At 36.1% G+C, this 16,373-nt stretch overlaps 8 protein-coding genes across 8 annotated transcripts; 2 read left to right on the forward strand and 6 right to left on the reverse strand.

Moving 5' to 3' along the window:
• Positions 1 to 13: 13 nt before the first annotated feature.
• On the reverse strand, positions 14 to 883 carry FDP41_012753 (uncharacterized protein; the record flags this gene model as incomplete). Its single annotated transcript, XM_044703307.1, has 1 exon — positions 14 to 883. The coding sequence occupies one exon, from the start codon at positions 881 to 883 to the stop codon at positions 14 to 16; it is 870 nt and encodes a 289-aa protein (XP_044565678.1).
• A 217-nt stretch (positions 884 to 1,100) lies between these two features.
• On the reverse strand, positions 1,101 to 3,143 carry FDP41_012754 (uncharacterized protein; the record flags this gene model as incomplete). The annotated part of the gene is made up of 1 exon (XM_044703308.1): positions 1,101 to 3,143. One exon carries the CDS (start codon positions 3,141 to 3,143, stop codon positions 1,101 to 1,103), a length of 2,043 nt encoding a protein of 680 aa, XP_044565679.1.
• Positions 3,144 to 3,827: 684 nt separating this feature from the next.
• FDP41_012755 (uncharacterized protein) lies at positions 3,828 to 6,821 on the forward strand (the record flags this gene model as incomplete). The annotated part of the gene is made up of 6 exons (XM_044703309.1): positions 3,828 to 4,409; positions 4,460 to 4,921; positions 4,972 to 5,497; positions 5,560 to 5,942; positions 5,998 to 6,067; positions 6,124 to 6,821. The coding sequence occupies 6 exons, from the start codon at positions 3,828 to 3,830 to the stop codon at positions 6,819 to 6,821; spliced, it is 2,721 nt and encodes a 906-aa protein (XP_044565680.1).
• A 67-nt stretch (positions 6,822 to 6,888) lies between these two features.
• On the reverse strand, positions 6,889 to 8,383 carry FDP41_012756 (uncharacterized protein; the record flags this gene model as incomplete). Its single annotated transcript, XM_044703310.1, has 3 exons — positions 6,889 to 7,823; positions 7,937 to 8,164; positions 8,275 to 8,383. 3 exons carry the CDS (start codon positions 8,381 to 8,383, stop codon positions 6,889 to 6,891), a joined length of 1,272 nt encoding a protein of 423 aa, XP_044565681.1.
• Positions 8,384 to 8,636: 253 nt separating this feature from the next.
• On the reverse strand, positions 8,637 to 11,345 carry FDP41_012757 (uncharacterized protein; the record flags this gene model as incomplete). Its single annotated transcript, XM_044703311.1, has 3 exons — positions 8,637 to 9,068; positions 9,123 to 10,849; positions 10,946 to 11,345. 3 exons carry the CDS (start codon positions 11,343 to 11,345, stop codon positions 8,637 to 8,639), a joined length of 2,559 nt encoding a protein of 852 aa, XP_044565682.1.
• A 648-nt stretch (positions 11,346 to 11,993) lies between these two features.
• FDP41_012758 (uncharacterized protein) lies at positions 11,994 to 13,649 on the forward strand (the record flags this gene model as incomplete). Its single annotated transcript, XM_044703312.1, has 2 exons — positions 11,994 to 12,176; positions 12,576 to 13,649. 2 exons carry the CDS (start codon positions 11,994 to 11,996, stop codon positions 13,647 to 13,649), a joined length of 1,257 nt encoding a protein of 418 aa, XP_044565683.1.
• Positions 13,650 to 14,229: 580 nt separating this feature from the next.
• FDP41_012759 (uncharacterized protein) lies at positions 14,230 to 15,033 on the reverse strand (the record flags this gene model as incomplete). Its single annotated transcript, XM_044703313.1, has 4 exons — positions 14,230 to 14,256; positions 14,311 to 14,483; positions 14,534 to 14,653; positions 14,856 to 15,033. 4 exons carry the CDS (start codon positions 15,031 to 15,033, stop codon positions 14,230 to 14,232), a joined length of 498 nt encoding a protein of 165 aa, XP_044565684.1.
• A 208-nt stretch (positions 15,034 to 15,241) lies between these two features.
• On the reverse strand, positions 15,242 to 16,162 carry FDP41_012760 (uncharacterized protein; the record flags this gene model as incomplete). Its single annotated transcript, XM_044703315.1, has 1 exon — positions 15,242 to 16,162. One exon carries the CDS (start codon positions 16,160 to 16,162, stop codon positions 15,242 to 15,244), a length of 921 nt encoding a protein of 306 aa, XP_044565685.1.
• Between the last annotated feature and the right edge of the window lie 211 nt (positions 16,163 to 16,373).

Genomic DNA, 16,373 nt, shown 5'->3' on the forward strand with positions numbered 1-16,373 from the left:
AAAATTCATTGAACTAGTCTGTGAAAAAGCCTTGTTTCACTGTCACCTTTTCTTCTTTCTCTAACAATTTATCCAATTCGTCCAATACCGTGGTTCCAATTTTACGTGCAGTTTGCAACATTTTAGTTAGTTCGCTTGGATTTATACCCGTATGTTTACCACTCTTTTTGATAGAACAAATATTTCCCTTCTTATTTACAGACACTGTCATTCGAGTAGAGATACATTCTTCTTCTTCAAGTGAAGGATCAACAATAAACTTGCTTCCAATTCGTCCTAGAGTAACAGAAATCGGTATATTACTGCAATCAATTCGTGTGTATTCATGCTGGTCATCACTCAATTCAAACTCAGTTTCTGTTGGTGAGATTTCAATGACTTCAATTTTTGGTATTCTTGTGTTATATAATGCAGCTCTGGTAGCGATGGCCAAAGCATCAAACAAATTTCCAGCAGAATCCAACACAATACAATCCACATAAAGTATCCAACACTGTCGTCCTTTTACAATACACAATTTGGTCCAATCCATAGCAAATGAATTTTTCAATTGATTCCGAAGGGTAGATATCAATTGTGCATTAATTTCTTCAGCGCCTCTTCCTTCAAACTCATAACTAGCGCTCGGAGAACACTCTACATGTACTTCCAAACGTCCCTGGTCCGGAAAATCAGGATCCACTTCCCCAATCTCAACTTTGACTCCGACCAACACATCCGTATGATTAGCCAGCTTAACTCTAGCACTCCCATTGGTCTGTGAAACAATTCCAGTCTCTAGCGAGAAATCTCTATAATCCAAACGAGCCCTTCCATCATTCCGTAAATTTTGCTCCACACCATCAATGATGAACTGTTTTTCAGTTTGTGAAAGTTTGAGCATTTTTTTTGAACTTTATTTCAAAAATTATGCGAATAATAATTAAAGTTCTTCAACATCTTCCATAAAAACATTTATTATTTATCATAATGAAAAAGACCATGTTGTTCATATTGAAAATGGATCAGATGATGATAATAAATTTTATTATAATTATTATTCATACAATGTCAATAAAAAAGATTAAAAAAAATTGAAAGACAAACAACTGTCTAACATGTTATTCTGTAGGGTCGAATTGAGAGTACTGAGTCGTGCTGGCCACCACGTCATGAGAATCTTCTTCTATAGTAGTAAACAATGTTGTTGTAGCATCACCATGATCAAGTTCAGAACGTTGGAAGGGTAAAGTCATGAGATTGGATGACGACGGCGACGACGTTTTCAGAACCACCTCTACACGATTCTCTTGATTTGCATTCGTTTTTGTGTAATATATTTGTGAAGAATCTTCATCATCCTCATGATCATCATGAAGAGGTTTTTTGAATGAATGATCAAAATGATCATTTTGTGATTTCTTTTTGTGTGAAAAAAGACAAAGTTTTGAATTTCGATATGCCTTTTTCAATAACTCTACATTGAAGGTCATGTAAGTGAATGCAAGAGTCACGGAAATCATTCCACAGTCAAGCCATACATTTCGAGTAATTCCATAAAAAAGTGACGCTGCGTCAAATCCAAACATGTAAGTAAATAATGTCAATAAGGCTATAATCCAACCTGAAACAAGTGTCAGAGTGAGTAATAGCATGAGTTTGGTGAATCGATATTCAAAGGTACGAACAGTTTTTCGTAATTGTCGAAGTCGATAGAGAATTTTCAAACCAGAAATTGCAAATCCAGCCACAAAGCTCAATAAATAAAACAATCCGGCACTCGCCAATGAAATCCAAGCATATGAGATATTAGATGTCACTACATATAAAATTCCAGACAGGACCATAACAATCACAGTGCTTCCATAAAAGAGTCCTAATATTGATTTGTGAAAGATGGAAAGTGAAGCAGATGCTGGATTTGTTATTGCTTGCCTAGTACTCACAAGATGACTCCAAGAAATCACTAAACTACTATATCCACAAATTATAAATACACAACACATGGCCCTAAAGAATCCCTTAAAATAGACTGTGTGAAAATAGGCAAGGGCTGAGAAGTTGAATATAAATTTGAAGAAATTTTCCAAGAATCCACAGCAACAGGCAGCCACAAAGAAAGTTGGTGATTGAACTGAAATGCTGGAAAGAGCACTCATCACACCAAGGAGTCGTTTTCCAAATAAATAAAATTTGTTGAATTTTCTGACTTGTATGAATCCACCATCATTAAGGTGCATATCGAGAGTGATCGAAATCATGTCATGCGCTTTTGGATAGAGTATCAAAAAGGAAATCATGATGGCTAGTATAGCAAATGTGATACAAAATACAATGTGAAAATATCGATGTGTTAAATGGAAGAGAAATTTTTGATAAAAGTCGTCACATTGAAATGCAAAATATTGTTCGTTTGGATTTTGGTAATTACACCAACACGTAAATGGCACATCAAGAGGAGGTGTGACAAGATCTGATGATTGATGAAGTGAGAAGTGGATGGATTGTTGAGTTGAAATGATATTCCATGAAAATTCCAAACTTTTCAATGGATTGACATATTTAGAAAAATAAAATTGAAATAATTGTTCAAGTTTCACTTCTTTCAAAGCATCTCCAAGTGTTAAACTTTCATTTTCCATTCTTCGATATTTCAAAAAATTCTTTTGAAAATATGGAGTGAATAAAAAGTTAAAATCAAAAATTCCCAAATGACGATTAATCAATATATAATTTTCCAAAACATTGCCATCAGGATCTTGTGAATTCTTGGAATATGGCACATTATTACAATGCACTTGACTCCACAGTGTAAATTCATTCATTGTAAACAATTGACATTCTCCATGTTGAAGAGCTCTTCGAAATTCATTCGATTGACTTTGATTACAATACAAACAGTAATTAATGGTAGATCCCAATTCCATGATTTGTGACTTGTTTCTCAAATCCCATATCGATAGCGATGATGATTCACATAAATATTCTCTACAAAAAGATGATTCCTTTGATTGAAAATTTTGAACCTGACAAAAATCATCATATTGAACATCAAAAGGAAAGAGCATGGGATAATAAAATTGATTGACAGGTTCAAGATCCATCACTTCATTTCTTGGAAAGAGGACTTGATTGAGTATCGTGATCAAGGTTGATGAATTCATTGTTGAATAATTGTTGTTGTTGTTGTGAATGTTATGGTTGTTCAATAATCGAGAGAGTGTTGTTGTTTCAACATTATCATCATGAAAGGAAGAAGAAGTAACGGAACTAACTTGTAGCATGAGGAGCAGAAAGAAGGTGAGGAGGAGTAACAAAGTAGTTGTTCTTGGATCCGGGGAGAGAGAGTTGGATGGTGATGAATATGGCCCTTTCATGTCGTGATGAAAAGGACGAAAGGTTGTTGTTGTTGAGAGTGATGATGAAGGCAGTACATATGATGATGATGACATTTGTTTTGCTTTAACATATGAGAAATCTGAATGAAGTCTGAAAGAACGAATCCTAAAACATTAACTTGCGCGATGCAACACAGGATCGATCCCAATCAGATTGGTCATCATGATTGTTCGGCACTATTATTGGAGAGGAGTGAATCAGTGATCATCACTTGGATTTCGAGATGATGGGTCTGGAAGAATACTTTAAGGAACTTTAAATCAATGGATCACTTGTCTGTTCAATTGAATACAAACCTCACTCACTCTGCTCGCTTGTCTTAGTCTAAGTTTTCGTCATCCACCACCGGCAATGTCAACATGATCTTCCTTTTAAACCGCAACAGTTCTTTCGAAATCAACTCTTCCAAATATAGATTCTCTCATCATCATTGAAAAAAAAAATCAAAAATGAAATTCGGTAAACGGCTTCGTGATGAGATGTGTCCCGAGTGGAGACTCTCGTACATGGATTACAAGTTATTAAAGAAGCTGATTAAACGAATACAAAACAAGTTGGAGGAGAGATATCATATTGATATGCAAATGATTTTAAACGAAGTTCCTCCGAGTGAGATTGGTGTTCCGAACGATTATTTGGATAAACCACTCATTTCGTTTTCTGATGAAATGGTATATGCAGTTACTGGTCTTGGAGAAGAGAAGGATGAACGGAACTTTATAAATTATTTAGAGGAATATAATTTGGAAGGAATGTACTTGAAAATTGTTCCGAAGGAAACTTGCCAATTTTTTAATCGATTAGAAAAGGAGTTGGACAAAGTGAACAAGTTTTATATCCAAACAGAACGCAAATTTTGTGTTAGGCATGCGGAACTGTTGATGCAGTTGAGTGTCGGATTGACTGAAACGCTCTCAAAGAATGACAAACAAAAAGTCAGAAGTGCATTCCAAGAACATTATAGAGCCCTTTTGCTTTTGATGAATTTCCGAACTTTAAACTTTCAAGGTTTCTCTAATATCTTGAAAAAGGTTTGTAATCGGAATTTTGTTGATTTTTATCATCATGATGAATTATTCAGTTGGATAAATATACTAAAAGCAAAACCAAAAGCAAATTGATGAAACGAGTGAGAGATTCGTATTTTTACTCATCCAAAGTATTGGATTACATGATGTCGCAAATTGAGTACAAATGCTCAGTTTACATGTTCAAAGGCGACAGAAAAAAAGCCAAAGATTTTCTTCGACTTCCACAAACTGTAGAGAAGCAAACGTCTCCGTTCAGGTCCGGTATCTCAGTGGGAATTGGAATAGTGCTATCGGTCGTGTTTGTTTTAACCTATGTATTCATGTATCCGAGAGATGACCCTCCGTCTTTTTCGGATGCAACTATGTATGTGTATCGTTTGACTTTGGTGCCGATTATTTTGGCAGTTTTGGTTGGTGTGAATCTTCAAATTTGGAAAAATGCAAGAATTAATTATGTATTTATCTTTCGTTTTGATCCCAGAGATCACTTATCAGTGTCTCAATACATTGAGGTATGTTTTAATTCAGTGAAATAATTAATGCCTTACAACCTTTTCAATAGATGACCATGAGCTTGTACAATATTACTATGGGAAGCTTAATTATTTACATGTACTCTATCATAACGAACACGTTTTATGAGTACGCCTATCTCCATCCAATATTTCTGTTTACATTTATCTTCATCTACATGTGTTTCCCATACAAATGGTTTTATGGTCACAGCAGATTATGGTTGTTTAGAATCATTCTGAGATTATTGATGGCTCCTTTTAGAAAAGTAGAATTTGCAGACTTTTGGTTTGCCGATCAGCTGACCTCACTTTCAGATTTTCTCTTTGAAATTCAATTCGTGTACTGTGTGTATCCATCTCTGTGGGTCGACAAAATTGACTCTTTCTGCTCAGACTCCAGATCTTTGGGTATTCCAGTTCTTAACATTTTACCCAACTACATTCGTTTAATGCAATGTTTGAGGCGTTACAGAGACAGCAATAAGCCCCATCCCCACATTACTAATGCGTTCAAATATCTCTCAAGTATTATTGCAACTCTAATTGCATTTTTGGATAAGAATATTGTCGCTCGTAAGTATTTAATAATTAGCCACCACATTTAATCATGTACTCATGCACTTGCAATAATATAGCTACTCTTCCTGGAAGCAGCTGGAATTATATGAGAACCACTTGGGTGGTTGCCAATATTATCAGTTCTATGTATAAGCTACTTTGGGATGTTGTGATGGATTGGTCTCTAATGCAATTCAATAAGGATTCAGAGCACAAACTATTGAGAAAAGAGCTGTTCTTTCATCCATACTTTTACTATTTTTCAATAGTGACAAACATTTTAGCAAGATTCTTTTGGATTGTCGTTTTACTGTTGAAACAGTTTTACAGTAAATATTTAACAGATCAGTGGATAGGTTTTTGTTTTGGTTTGGTAGAGATTTTGAGAAGATTCCAATGGAATTGTATTCGATTGGAAAACGAACATTTGAACAATGTTGGAGAATTTCGTGCGACAAATGTAAGTCATACTATTTGACATTTGGCAACTCATTCAAATTGATTACTTGTAACAGGAAATTCCTCTGCCATTTGAAATTACTAGAATGATCAATGCAAAAGAAAAGGAAATCACAAACGTGGACAGTAAGTATCGAACGATTTTAATGAAACAAGTTATGCTTATTATAATTTTATTGAAGAATTTTTGCATTATATTTTCTTCTTTTGCAGTCCAAAATCTGAGGATGACAACAACAGGAAAATTAGTCTCAATCCGAAGAATTTCCTTAAACACAGCATCTCTCATGTTTCATCACTACTTGGTCATGGATTTGGTTCAAATCATAATGTGAGTCCACGAAAATCGGTTCAGCAAGAGCACGAATATGAGTTGGACATGTATCATGTTTCTGATGCAGTTAGCAAAACAAATGTTGTTGATAAATCCAACTTGTCGAATGGAATAAGCAACCACGATAAAGATGTTGTGATCGACATCAAGGATGATGGAGATGAGTATGATGGTGGTAAGGACAGTGACCTAGAAGAGGAACAAAAAGTCGAGCTTACAAAAACTGCAACTCAATCCAATAATAATAATGGACTGTTTGTGAACACCTCAAATTTGAAGGCAAGGAAACAATCATTGTCATCCATTAAGGTCGACGCCAGCAATTCAAGCTTCAAAGTGCCACACACAATTCCACCCTCTGTAGAGATGAGTCCATCCATGAAGCCCAAATCAAGAAAGAAGACCATTGTTGTGGTTGAGGATGATGAAATTCCAGAGACACCCCATCTGACGACAAGATTTGGAGACATTTTCACCAGCGAGCCCGAAAATCAGCATATGGACAATGAGAAGCCAAACAAAACGGAAGATCAAGAGAAGAAATAGATTAAATATTATTATCAATTATTGAGGTAAATAGTCATGATGTTCGAAATTACTTTATTAGTGTAATTTACTTTTTCTTCCTTGGAATAGTGAAGTTGAACGAATCTGAGGCTACATTGGAGTGTGACGAGCTTTGCTCTGTTGGTTTGACCTTTTTTTGGGGAGGTGCAAGAGATGAAGAATTATGAGAAGAAGGAGGTGGGCGCTGTTGTTTTGATGGTACAGTACTGGTCGAATTGCTCTTTGATGGGGCATTCAGTTGGCGTCTGACAGAATCATTTTCAGTTTGTCGTTTCAATTTTTCCATTCTCTTTGATGTCTCCTTGCCAAACATGCTGTCCACATACGAAGGTGTCACAATTGGCGAGTCGGTGGCAATTGAATCCGAAGTGGGAGGGGATGAAGGTCGTTGTCTTGTGAAATCAATGTTGCTTGCTGCCCTGTAAACTGGTTGTTTCATGACAACAGGTGGGATGTGTGTTGTACTTAAATTTCCAATAGATGGCTTTGCATAGTTTGATTTGTAGCGGTCTGCATTAAAATCTGTTGTCACAATTGAAGCAGGCTTTCCTGGTTTGAAAATTTTTTGAGGTGCTGATGTAGTAGTGGATTCTTTTGTTTTACGTGATGTTGATGTCTCTCCCAAAGATTTTGTCCAGAGTTTGCTCTTCTTTGGGGCTGTTGTTGCTGTATTTGATGTGTTTCTACTTCTAGAAGATGAAGAGGACGAAGAACGTGATCTACTACCACTACTATTTCTAATTGTATTGGATGCAGCTCTGCGAGAAATAACTGGATCTATGGTTTGAGTCGTGTGCTTATCATTTTTGTTGTTGACTCCTGTAGATGTAGTGCTACTTCCAGAAATTATTCTTGATCCCTTTTTTTCAACCTTGTTCGATTCCTTAATTTCACGAAGTTTTTTTTCTCGTGCCATTTTCTCTTGATTGAGCTTATTGTACAATTCTTTCCAAGTGCCATTACCTTTATCAGCACAGGCTCCTGTTTCATATATTGATTATTATTAATCGTCATTTGTTGAACAATGATGAATGATTCCAAATATTCAACAATGACATCATCGTTTTGAAAATAAATTAAAATATAAAACCCACCTCCAAAATCTCGTATAGTCAAAATTCTCCATAGATCATCGGTATTTAATTCTATGCCTGCTTGCTCGTTCTTACTTTCAATTTCATCAAGCTTTGTAGCATCACAAGCTGAAAGAATACGCTGTATAATAGCATCCTCGACATTGTCCAAAATTGGTAAACTATCGACATGAGTTTGCAATAATTTAGCACATATATCAAAAAGTGATGGAATAGCCGTGCTTTTCACTATCAGAATGGTCAATTTCAATTCATCATAATCCCGAAATAATTTCCGATTTTGGGCATTTTAAAATATTTGAAAATCATGATGGGTAGATGATGGTTTCATCACTTACTCGCTTCAAATTGCAAGTTTGATCCTTGCTTTCGTCGAGCAGTCATGTTTCCGCTGCTCTGACTTGAGGCAGGAGCTGTCGTCTTTTGGCGAGGTGGTGCTTGGCTCATTTTTTATGATTAATTTTCAAGTTTACAAAATGGATAGCGAAAGGTTCATCCATGCGATCTTTCTGAATGTTGTTGAACAGGACAATATAGGATGACAATCTGCTCTCATCTAAGGTTTCAACATCTGAGATCCTTCTTGTCACAACTGGATATTGCCCTTTCATCTTTCAAGAAACAGTAATTCGGCCTTAAATCAATGAACAATAATTAGTACCATTGAATATATGTAATGCCAGACTTATTGTGAGCCTTCCTATTTCTGGGAAACATCTTGATGCAACACTTCAGAGTCATTAGCTGAAGGAGGGGTAGAATTGAGGAGAAAAGAGGATGCGTTTGCCTTCCAATATTCAATAACACCTGTCATGTTTGGAGATACATGTTTTTCCAAAGTGTCACACACTCGCAAAATTCGCGAAAAGTCAGATGTGCAGAAACACTGTTCAATTTCCATTGAACATTGGCGAATTTTGAGTTGATTTTCGGTAGCTTCTTTAACAGTGGATTCCATGGTATAAATTCGAACTGGATGACTCTTTCCTGTGAGTGTAACATGGTCTACAAAATAGCAAACAAATTGATCTTTGACTTTTTCAAAGGTGTTGTGTCCAATTAAAACTTGTGTTCCAAATTTTCTGTTCAGCTTGGTAATACCAGAGGCAACATTTGCATCATCTCCAAGAACCTTTAATGAGTAAGACATTAATTCCAAAAATAACCCGTTTTGCACATTACTTACTGTAAAGTTAATTCTCGAATTCGTGCCAATATTTCCAGCGAGAAAATTTCCACTATTTATAGACAAGCCAAAGTTGATGCATGGATAATTAATTTTCCTCCACCTCGAATTTAACTTGGCGAGACATTGTACAATTTGAACGGCAGCATTGCATGCCAGTATCTCATGATCTTTCACACTAGTTTTTGGTCCATTCCAATATGCTACTATTCTATTACCGGCATACTTATCAATTGATCCTTTGTGATTTTCAACGATCTCATAAATTTCTGAGAAGAGATCGGTGCTCAGTGAAATAAAGCTCACTCGATCTGTTTTTTCAGCAAGAAGAGTAAATCCATACAGGTCCATGACCAGTATGGACATGTTTCTTGAAATCATTGCTTCTCCGGCGAACTTCTTGGCGATGACATCTGGCACATATTTAGAGAAAATGCTTAGACCTACACGCATGCTATTTAAACTTTGTTGCATTTGACGAATGTCATATAATACGCTAAATCCCATCGAAACTCTTTTGTCAAGCCGAACGGAACTAAAATTCCCAGCCACTAATTCCTTCATTTGATGCTTGATTCCCCTCAAAGAGAGTTGAATGAATTGAACAACTGAAATTATAATAATTAAACCAAGGAATAAAACAACCGCAAATATGACAACGGACGAAATACTACTTTGAAGCACTTCTTCAACAAACAATCGTTGAGGTACTGCAATAACAGAGCCCCAATTAAGTCCATATTGATCAGTGATTGTAAATAACACAATATCTAGAGTAGGTGTTTGTCCTGTTTGAAAAGAAAAACTTCCTGCTTCCTTGATTGCCAATCCTTGTAGCTGTTGATTGGAAGGTGCGTTTTTCCAAGCAGTAATTTGTTGCAAAAATCCTCTCGAAATTGTTTCATTGACAAGTGCGTTCATAATAATATCTGATTCGTTCTGTAATGAAGGATATCCTAAAAATTTGGTAGCAGCAACCATTTGTCCTTGTGAATTAATAATAAATGAAGCAGCCACACCTGCTCGAATGGCTGATTTAGTTAAAGTGTCAGAGATATTTTTCACATTCAGTTGAATTCCAATTACTCCAAATAAATGGCTGGGTATCCTAGGAGCGGTAGAGCTAGGATATATAGCAGTGCTGGAATAATTTGCATTTAAACTTGAAATAGTGCTATTAATATAAATAGGTATGCAGGCTGCAATGGACGGATAGAGCGAAAGAGCGGAGTAGAAAAACGGGCTCCACAAAATTTTTGGGTTGGTTGTATTCACAAAAGGTTTATACCAAGGTCTTGCTGTCATATCAACACTGGAATAATAACTGGCCATAATATTGGATGGAGCTAAAATATTATCTATATCATTAATGACATGATAGTCAGTGACAGGTCTAGTTAAATTGACTGCATTTTGAGATTTGTGAAAAATTCTCACATAGGTCAGTTCTAATCCAACCATGCTCTGATCAAATCTTCCAAAATATGACATTTGAATTGGTAATTTGTACTGATAGACCCTTTTCAAGTTATCGAAAAGTTTTAGCCAACCTAGATTATCATTTACATTAACATCAAGGGATTGATATAAAACATGATTAATTGCCAACGACGTCGTTTTGATCAAGTCACTCAGTTCGTAATCCATAACTAGATTCATTTGAAGCTTTTGTTTGGCGATTGACCTTTGCACAATATTATCTCCTGTTGTGTAGAGCAAAATAAATGCTGAAATAATAACAGGATTTTGGATTAACATGAAATTATTATTTGAAAATCAGCCCACGGATTTTCCACTATCTCACTATGTTGAATCCTACTTACAAGAAAACAATCCAAACAATCCTTGCAAAATAAATAACATCAAAACCACGTTCATGATTGTAATACATTGCGGTGGCCATTTCATGAGTTTCCAAAGCCACGAATAATGTTTTTTATCCGACTTGGCATTGATACTACTACAACTAACCAGAGATTCGCAAGAAGAAGAGGAAGATCGTTGTTGTTGTTTCGGGTCATCCACAGGATGGTCCTGATTCATTCGTCTTTCATGTTTGTTGGTTCCTATGGCCGTAGAAGAATACAAAACTCCAAGTGGAAGAGAAGTGGTATCATCCTCTTCACCCATTGCAATGATCGTTTCTCCTGGTTCCGAGCGCGTTGGAGAATGTGCAAAGGTTGTTGCTGCTATTGTTGAAAGAGAGTCTTTCTGTTGGTGCATCTCTCTCCGAAGAAGAAGGATGCGCGTATATACGCGAGGGTTACAACCACCGCTACTGAATGAGGAGGAGGATGAGGAGGATGTGTTCCTGCGTGCGAAAAAGAGGTTGAAATATTTCGCCTCCTCTTTCTTCTCGTTTTTTTTGTCGTTGTTTATGTTCCTTTTTTGCCAAGTTTGGAGTTGAAATTAGAAAGGTGCATTGTGGATCATGATGAGAAGGATTGAGACCATAACTATGTGCAGTATCTCGGAACCATTGAAACCCTTTAAACTTCTCAACATGTTTTGAAACTATTTCTTGTTGTTAAAGGAAATTTATTTTCATAAACACATGGAATTGAAGCAAGGTGAGGAACATACAAAGATGAAAGTTAGAATAAAATATAAGAATGCAATGAATAACCTTCTAAGCGTTTTGTGTTCAAGAGTCTATTGAATAAAAGTTTTGTTGTTGAATATACGGATTGAATATCTACTCTTCAAAAAAAAATAAATGATACCACTGCTCTATAATAAAGGAGATGAAAACAATGATGATCGAAAATGATCTTAAATAAGGCTTGTTTAGAATGTAAATGCGATTATTCCTTTTGACAGGTCACACTCCTCAACAACAAGTGACAGGTGAAAAAAAACACTCAAAAAAAAATGTCCCAACTGAATCAACACTTGATCGAACAGTTGACCAAAACTCCAGAAGAAATCGCAAAACTCCAAGAAACCGAACAGAAAATTGGAGGCATCATCAATTGGTGTGCCTACAATTATCAAAATGCCGATAAAGCCTCAACCTTTGAAAAGACTCAACAATATTTGGCTGCTGTATTGACTGTAAGTGGTTGATATGAATAATAGGAATAATAGGAAAGAATGATGATGTTTGATTCAAACCATTGGATTCATGTATTGTGTTGGAATCTTTCCGTATTGTTGTTGTTGTTGTTGATGATTTTCAAAATCTTCTGATTTCCTCTTTTGATGATGGTGTTTTTTTGCTGATGATGGGTTTTTTCTATGTCCTATATTTCAATGATGATGAATTCAAACTCTTCGAATCATCATCGTAATGATCATGTTCTAATCATCATGCTCCTTCTCATTCCAACAAAACCATAACAACCATCATAACAACTCTGAATTCACACACACCTACACACGTGCTCTCTCTCTTGTCCTCGATTGCTTTCATCTCACCATCCAACCACCACAAACATTACTACAAACATTCAGAATGTTGTCTTTTATGTAGAATCATCAAGTCGTGAATTAGAAACACTCATCGAATTAGAAGCTCAAGAAATCAATCGTATTGGTTCAGAAATGACCATCATTTACGATCGTTTAAAATCTGCTCGTTCCTTGACTGGTCGTGAAGAGTTGACTAAAATGCATGCTGTGAAACCCACAATGAGAACTGGTTTGAAAAAGAGAACCGTCGAAGTGACAACAAGTACTCACACCAAGGACTTGAAAATGAGTCATGGAGATATTAATTTGAATTCCTGTAGTAATATTGGTATTTCCATTAGTGGCAATGAGAATAATTATTCACAATCGAGTCCAAATACTTCCACCACTCCAGTCACCATGCCAAACACCAACAACAGTTTTTACAGTTCAAGAGCAAATGAGACTGGTTCTTCCTTTATTCGTTCTGCTTCGACTGCTCGTTTAGGAACACCTGTGAATTTGGAAGTGCCATCCAGTCTTTCCACAACAACATCAACACCTGCGACACCTCCTCCATCTTCACAATCGACTTCTTCATTCTATAATCGATCCAATAGTAGCATTAATGTTCCTCCTCCACCACCATTATCATCCACCCATGTTGTTGTTGTTGATTATGGTCACAATTCTTCTCCTCCACCACCTCCACCACAGAATAACATGCCACCTCCACCTCCACCATCCTCATCGAGTGGTGTGCCACCTCCACCCAAGTCCACACCTCCTCCACCACCATCATCTTCATCCAGTGGTGTTCCTCCTCCACCTCCAAGTGGTGCTGGTGTTCCTCCTCCACCAATGAAAATGGTGTCCACACCTCCTCCTCCACCACAGAATGTGGAAATTCCTGAAGATCCAACTGGTGGTGGTCGTGGTGATTTGTTGGCATCCATTCGAGCTGGTAAGGCATTGAGAAAAGTTCCTCCACCAAATGACGCACCAAAATTGCCATCTAAAAGTGAGATGAGTGGTGGTGGAAGTGCTTCTACAAGTAGCAGTGGTGCTGGAGGCGGTGGTGGTGGTGACATGATGTCACAAATCTTGGCAAAACGTAACAAGATGATGAACAAGTAAAGTAATTCTTTGTATTCTACGACTCGAGTTGTGGTATTTATTCCATATTACTCATACACTGACGATATAGAATGCAAAACCTGTTACATGTATCATGACAATTGACCAATATAGCTATTTTTCATAGCCTTTGATTGAACATCTTAATAAATCTGATTTTCTTTGTCATCATTACCGTTGAACTTGATTGAAAACCCTAGGTATTTAGGTGTGATTTTGTAATACTTCACAACTTCAGTTTCAATCTGAAATGCTGCGACAACCCCCCTTGATAAAAGAAAATGGATTTTGATTCTTCATTACAGTCTCTTCAATGGATTCGAATTCCTCCTGACTGTTTCTTGCTTCTTGCAGTTTCCCTTAACGTGTTCAAAATCTTTACCAAGCTTAAAATCGATATGTTCTGTTTTTTCTTTGAGGTGGGAAAATCCAAAAAGCCAGTCTTCATTGGGACTCATTAGTACTTTGACACTTAAAAACCAAATCGAATGTCAAACATATATTAATAGTCTGCTTGAATTAATAGATGCTGATAAGAATCGGTTCCATCCTTAATGATTTATTTTAATGACAGAGTTTATTATTTTGCCCAATGCTTTTCAGGCTCCTGATTTCACAATCAGAAATGTCACAAGACAAAACTTATATTAAAATCACATACCTTTCCTTCTGAAATTAATTTTCGATTATTCTCCTCAAATATTCGGTGATAGTGTGGTTTAAGTAACTCGGGAATCTCTATTGGTTCATTAAACCAATGACCTTGTTCTTGTGTGAGAATTTTACGTGCTTCTCTGTCAATTCGATTGGCCTTAGTTCCATATGCAAAATCCACTATTGAAATAATAATAAGAAAATTTGGAAAATGACACAAAAGAACTCACCTAAATAGGTCATCCAAAACGGAACTATTATGTATGGTAAATAATTGAGTGGTAATGGATCAAATCTTCTCAGATATAACATTCTCGCAAAAGAAACACCTCCCATGACGGTATAAAATCCTGAACCAACAACAATATTGAGAAATGATGGTGATCATGATTCCAAAATCAAATGCAAAAAATGTGAAGATTTCACAAATATTTCAATTCATATTTAAAATTAATATTTTCAATTTAAAATATTATCATTATTGGAATATTCATATTATTATTGAATTTTCATCTGATGAATGTACCAAAACCATACATCGGAATTATTTACCTCCCAACCACCAAACCCTATCCCTCGTAGTAGCCAGCCTTGTGGCAATTTCATAATCTCTCCTTCGTTTCATACTTTTTAATTTTATTAATTGCTGTTGAATCAAGGCTTGTTTTTGTTTTTCTTCCACTTCCTTCAACACTCGATCCGATAGGGATCCAAATAGGTATTGACCCATTTTTTGTTGAATCAAAACCATGATTCTTATTTTCGTGATCCTTAGGATTAATCCTTAGGAATCAATCACATGGTGAGTGATCATTGTGTGGTTGTGCTAATTTGTATTGTCATATGGAGCTTTTCAAACTCGACTTAAGGTTGTTTATTGTTCTTTATTTGTTTTCATGTCTTCACACCTCCAGCATGCTGTCAAAGATAAATGTCATTTAAATAGAAGCAGTGCTCTGAGAGATTGAACTCGTACTCTCCTTCATGATAATCACTTCTTGAGGAAGACATTTACAAGCTCCATGATAATGAATATCCACATTGGCACATCTTGCAGTACAAGCCGAGTTGTAAGTGAGACCATTCACACCACACACAGGATTATATTCAATGGCACATTGACATTTTTCTTGTTCATGAATATGAGTCACTTCTTCTTGATGAATAATTTGTTCCCATTCTTCAATCATGGAAGAGAGTTCAACTTCTAAGCTTTGGGTGGAGTATACTTTTTGTTTCATGAGTTCAATAATTGAAATTTGAAGTCTAATGTTTTCAATTTGTTTTGAGAGTTTCTTGGCCACAACGACATATTCTTCATAGACTTGTTTTGAGACTTTGACAGATGACTGATAAATTTCATAGGCCTTCTCCATTTCCATCTTGTACTTTTTAATCAATTTAGTGTAATATCTTGTCAATTTAGTCTTCTTTGAAGAGGAGAGTCTGATCTTGAGAATTTCCATTTGTAATCTCTTGAGTAAAATTTTGTAATATTCAACAAGTTTACAAGCTTTAGTGACCTTTGCTTGAGCCACAATAACCTGTCTGTTATTTTCGACATATTCTTTTTTAATCTTTTGTTCCAAACGATCCAATGATTGCCAAGCGAGATGAAGGTCTTTTTGATTTTTCGTCAACTTGTTAATTTGTTTGACATGTTCTTGAAGTGCTTTTTGTTGATCAGCATAGGAAAGCTTTGTAATGTCAGATTTGAGTATTTGTTCAAATTGGGCATCCAATTGAGCTGAAAGTTTGTTGTTGTCTTTGGTCTTTCCGGCGAGTACGGTCGAGTCTACGACCACCAGAACCACAACCATCACAACAGCAATGACAATCGACAAGAATTGAAATTTCATTTTGTGATGATGAAGAGCGATGAAGAAGCCTTCAGAGTTGTAACACCGTTACGAGTGTTTGTTGTTGTTGTTGATCCAATGAAGTTAACCGATAAAAGGTGTTTGTTTTCTCCTCTACTCTGGTCTCTCTCAAAATTTTTTTTGATGGTGAGCGCTTTATCAGTCATCTGTCATTTGGAGTGACTTGCTGAGTGGAAAAATGTTGATTAAG

The sequence above is a fragment of the Naegleria fowleri genome (genome assembly GCF_008403515.1).
Source record: "Naegleria fowleri strain ATCC 30894 chromosome Unknown tig16, whole genome shotgun sequence".
Classification (NCBI taxonomy): domain Eukaryota; phylum Heterolobosea; class Eutetramitea; order Acrasida; family Naegleriidae; genus Naegleria; species Naegleria fowleri.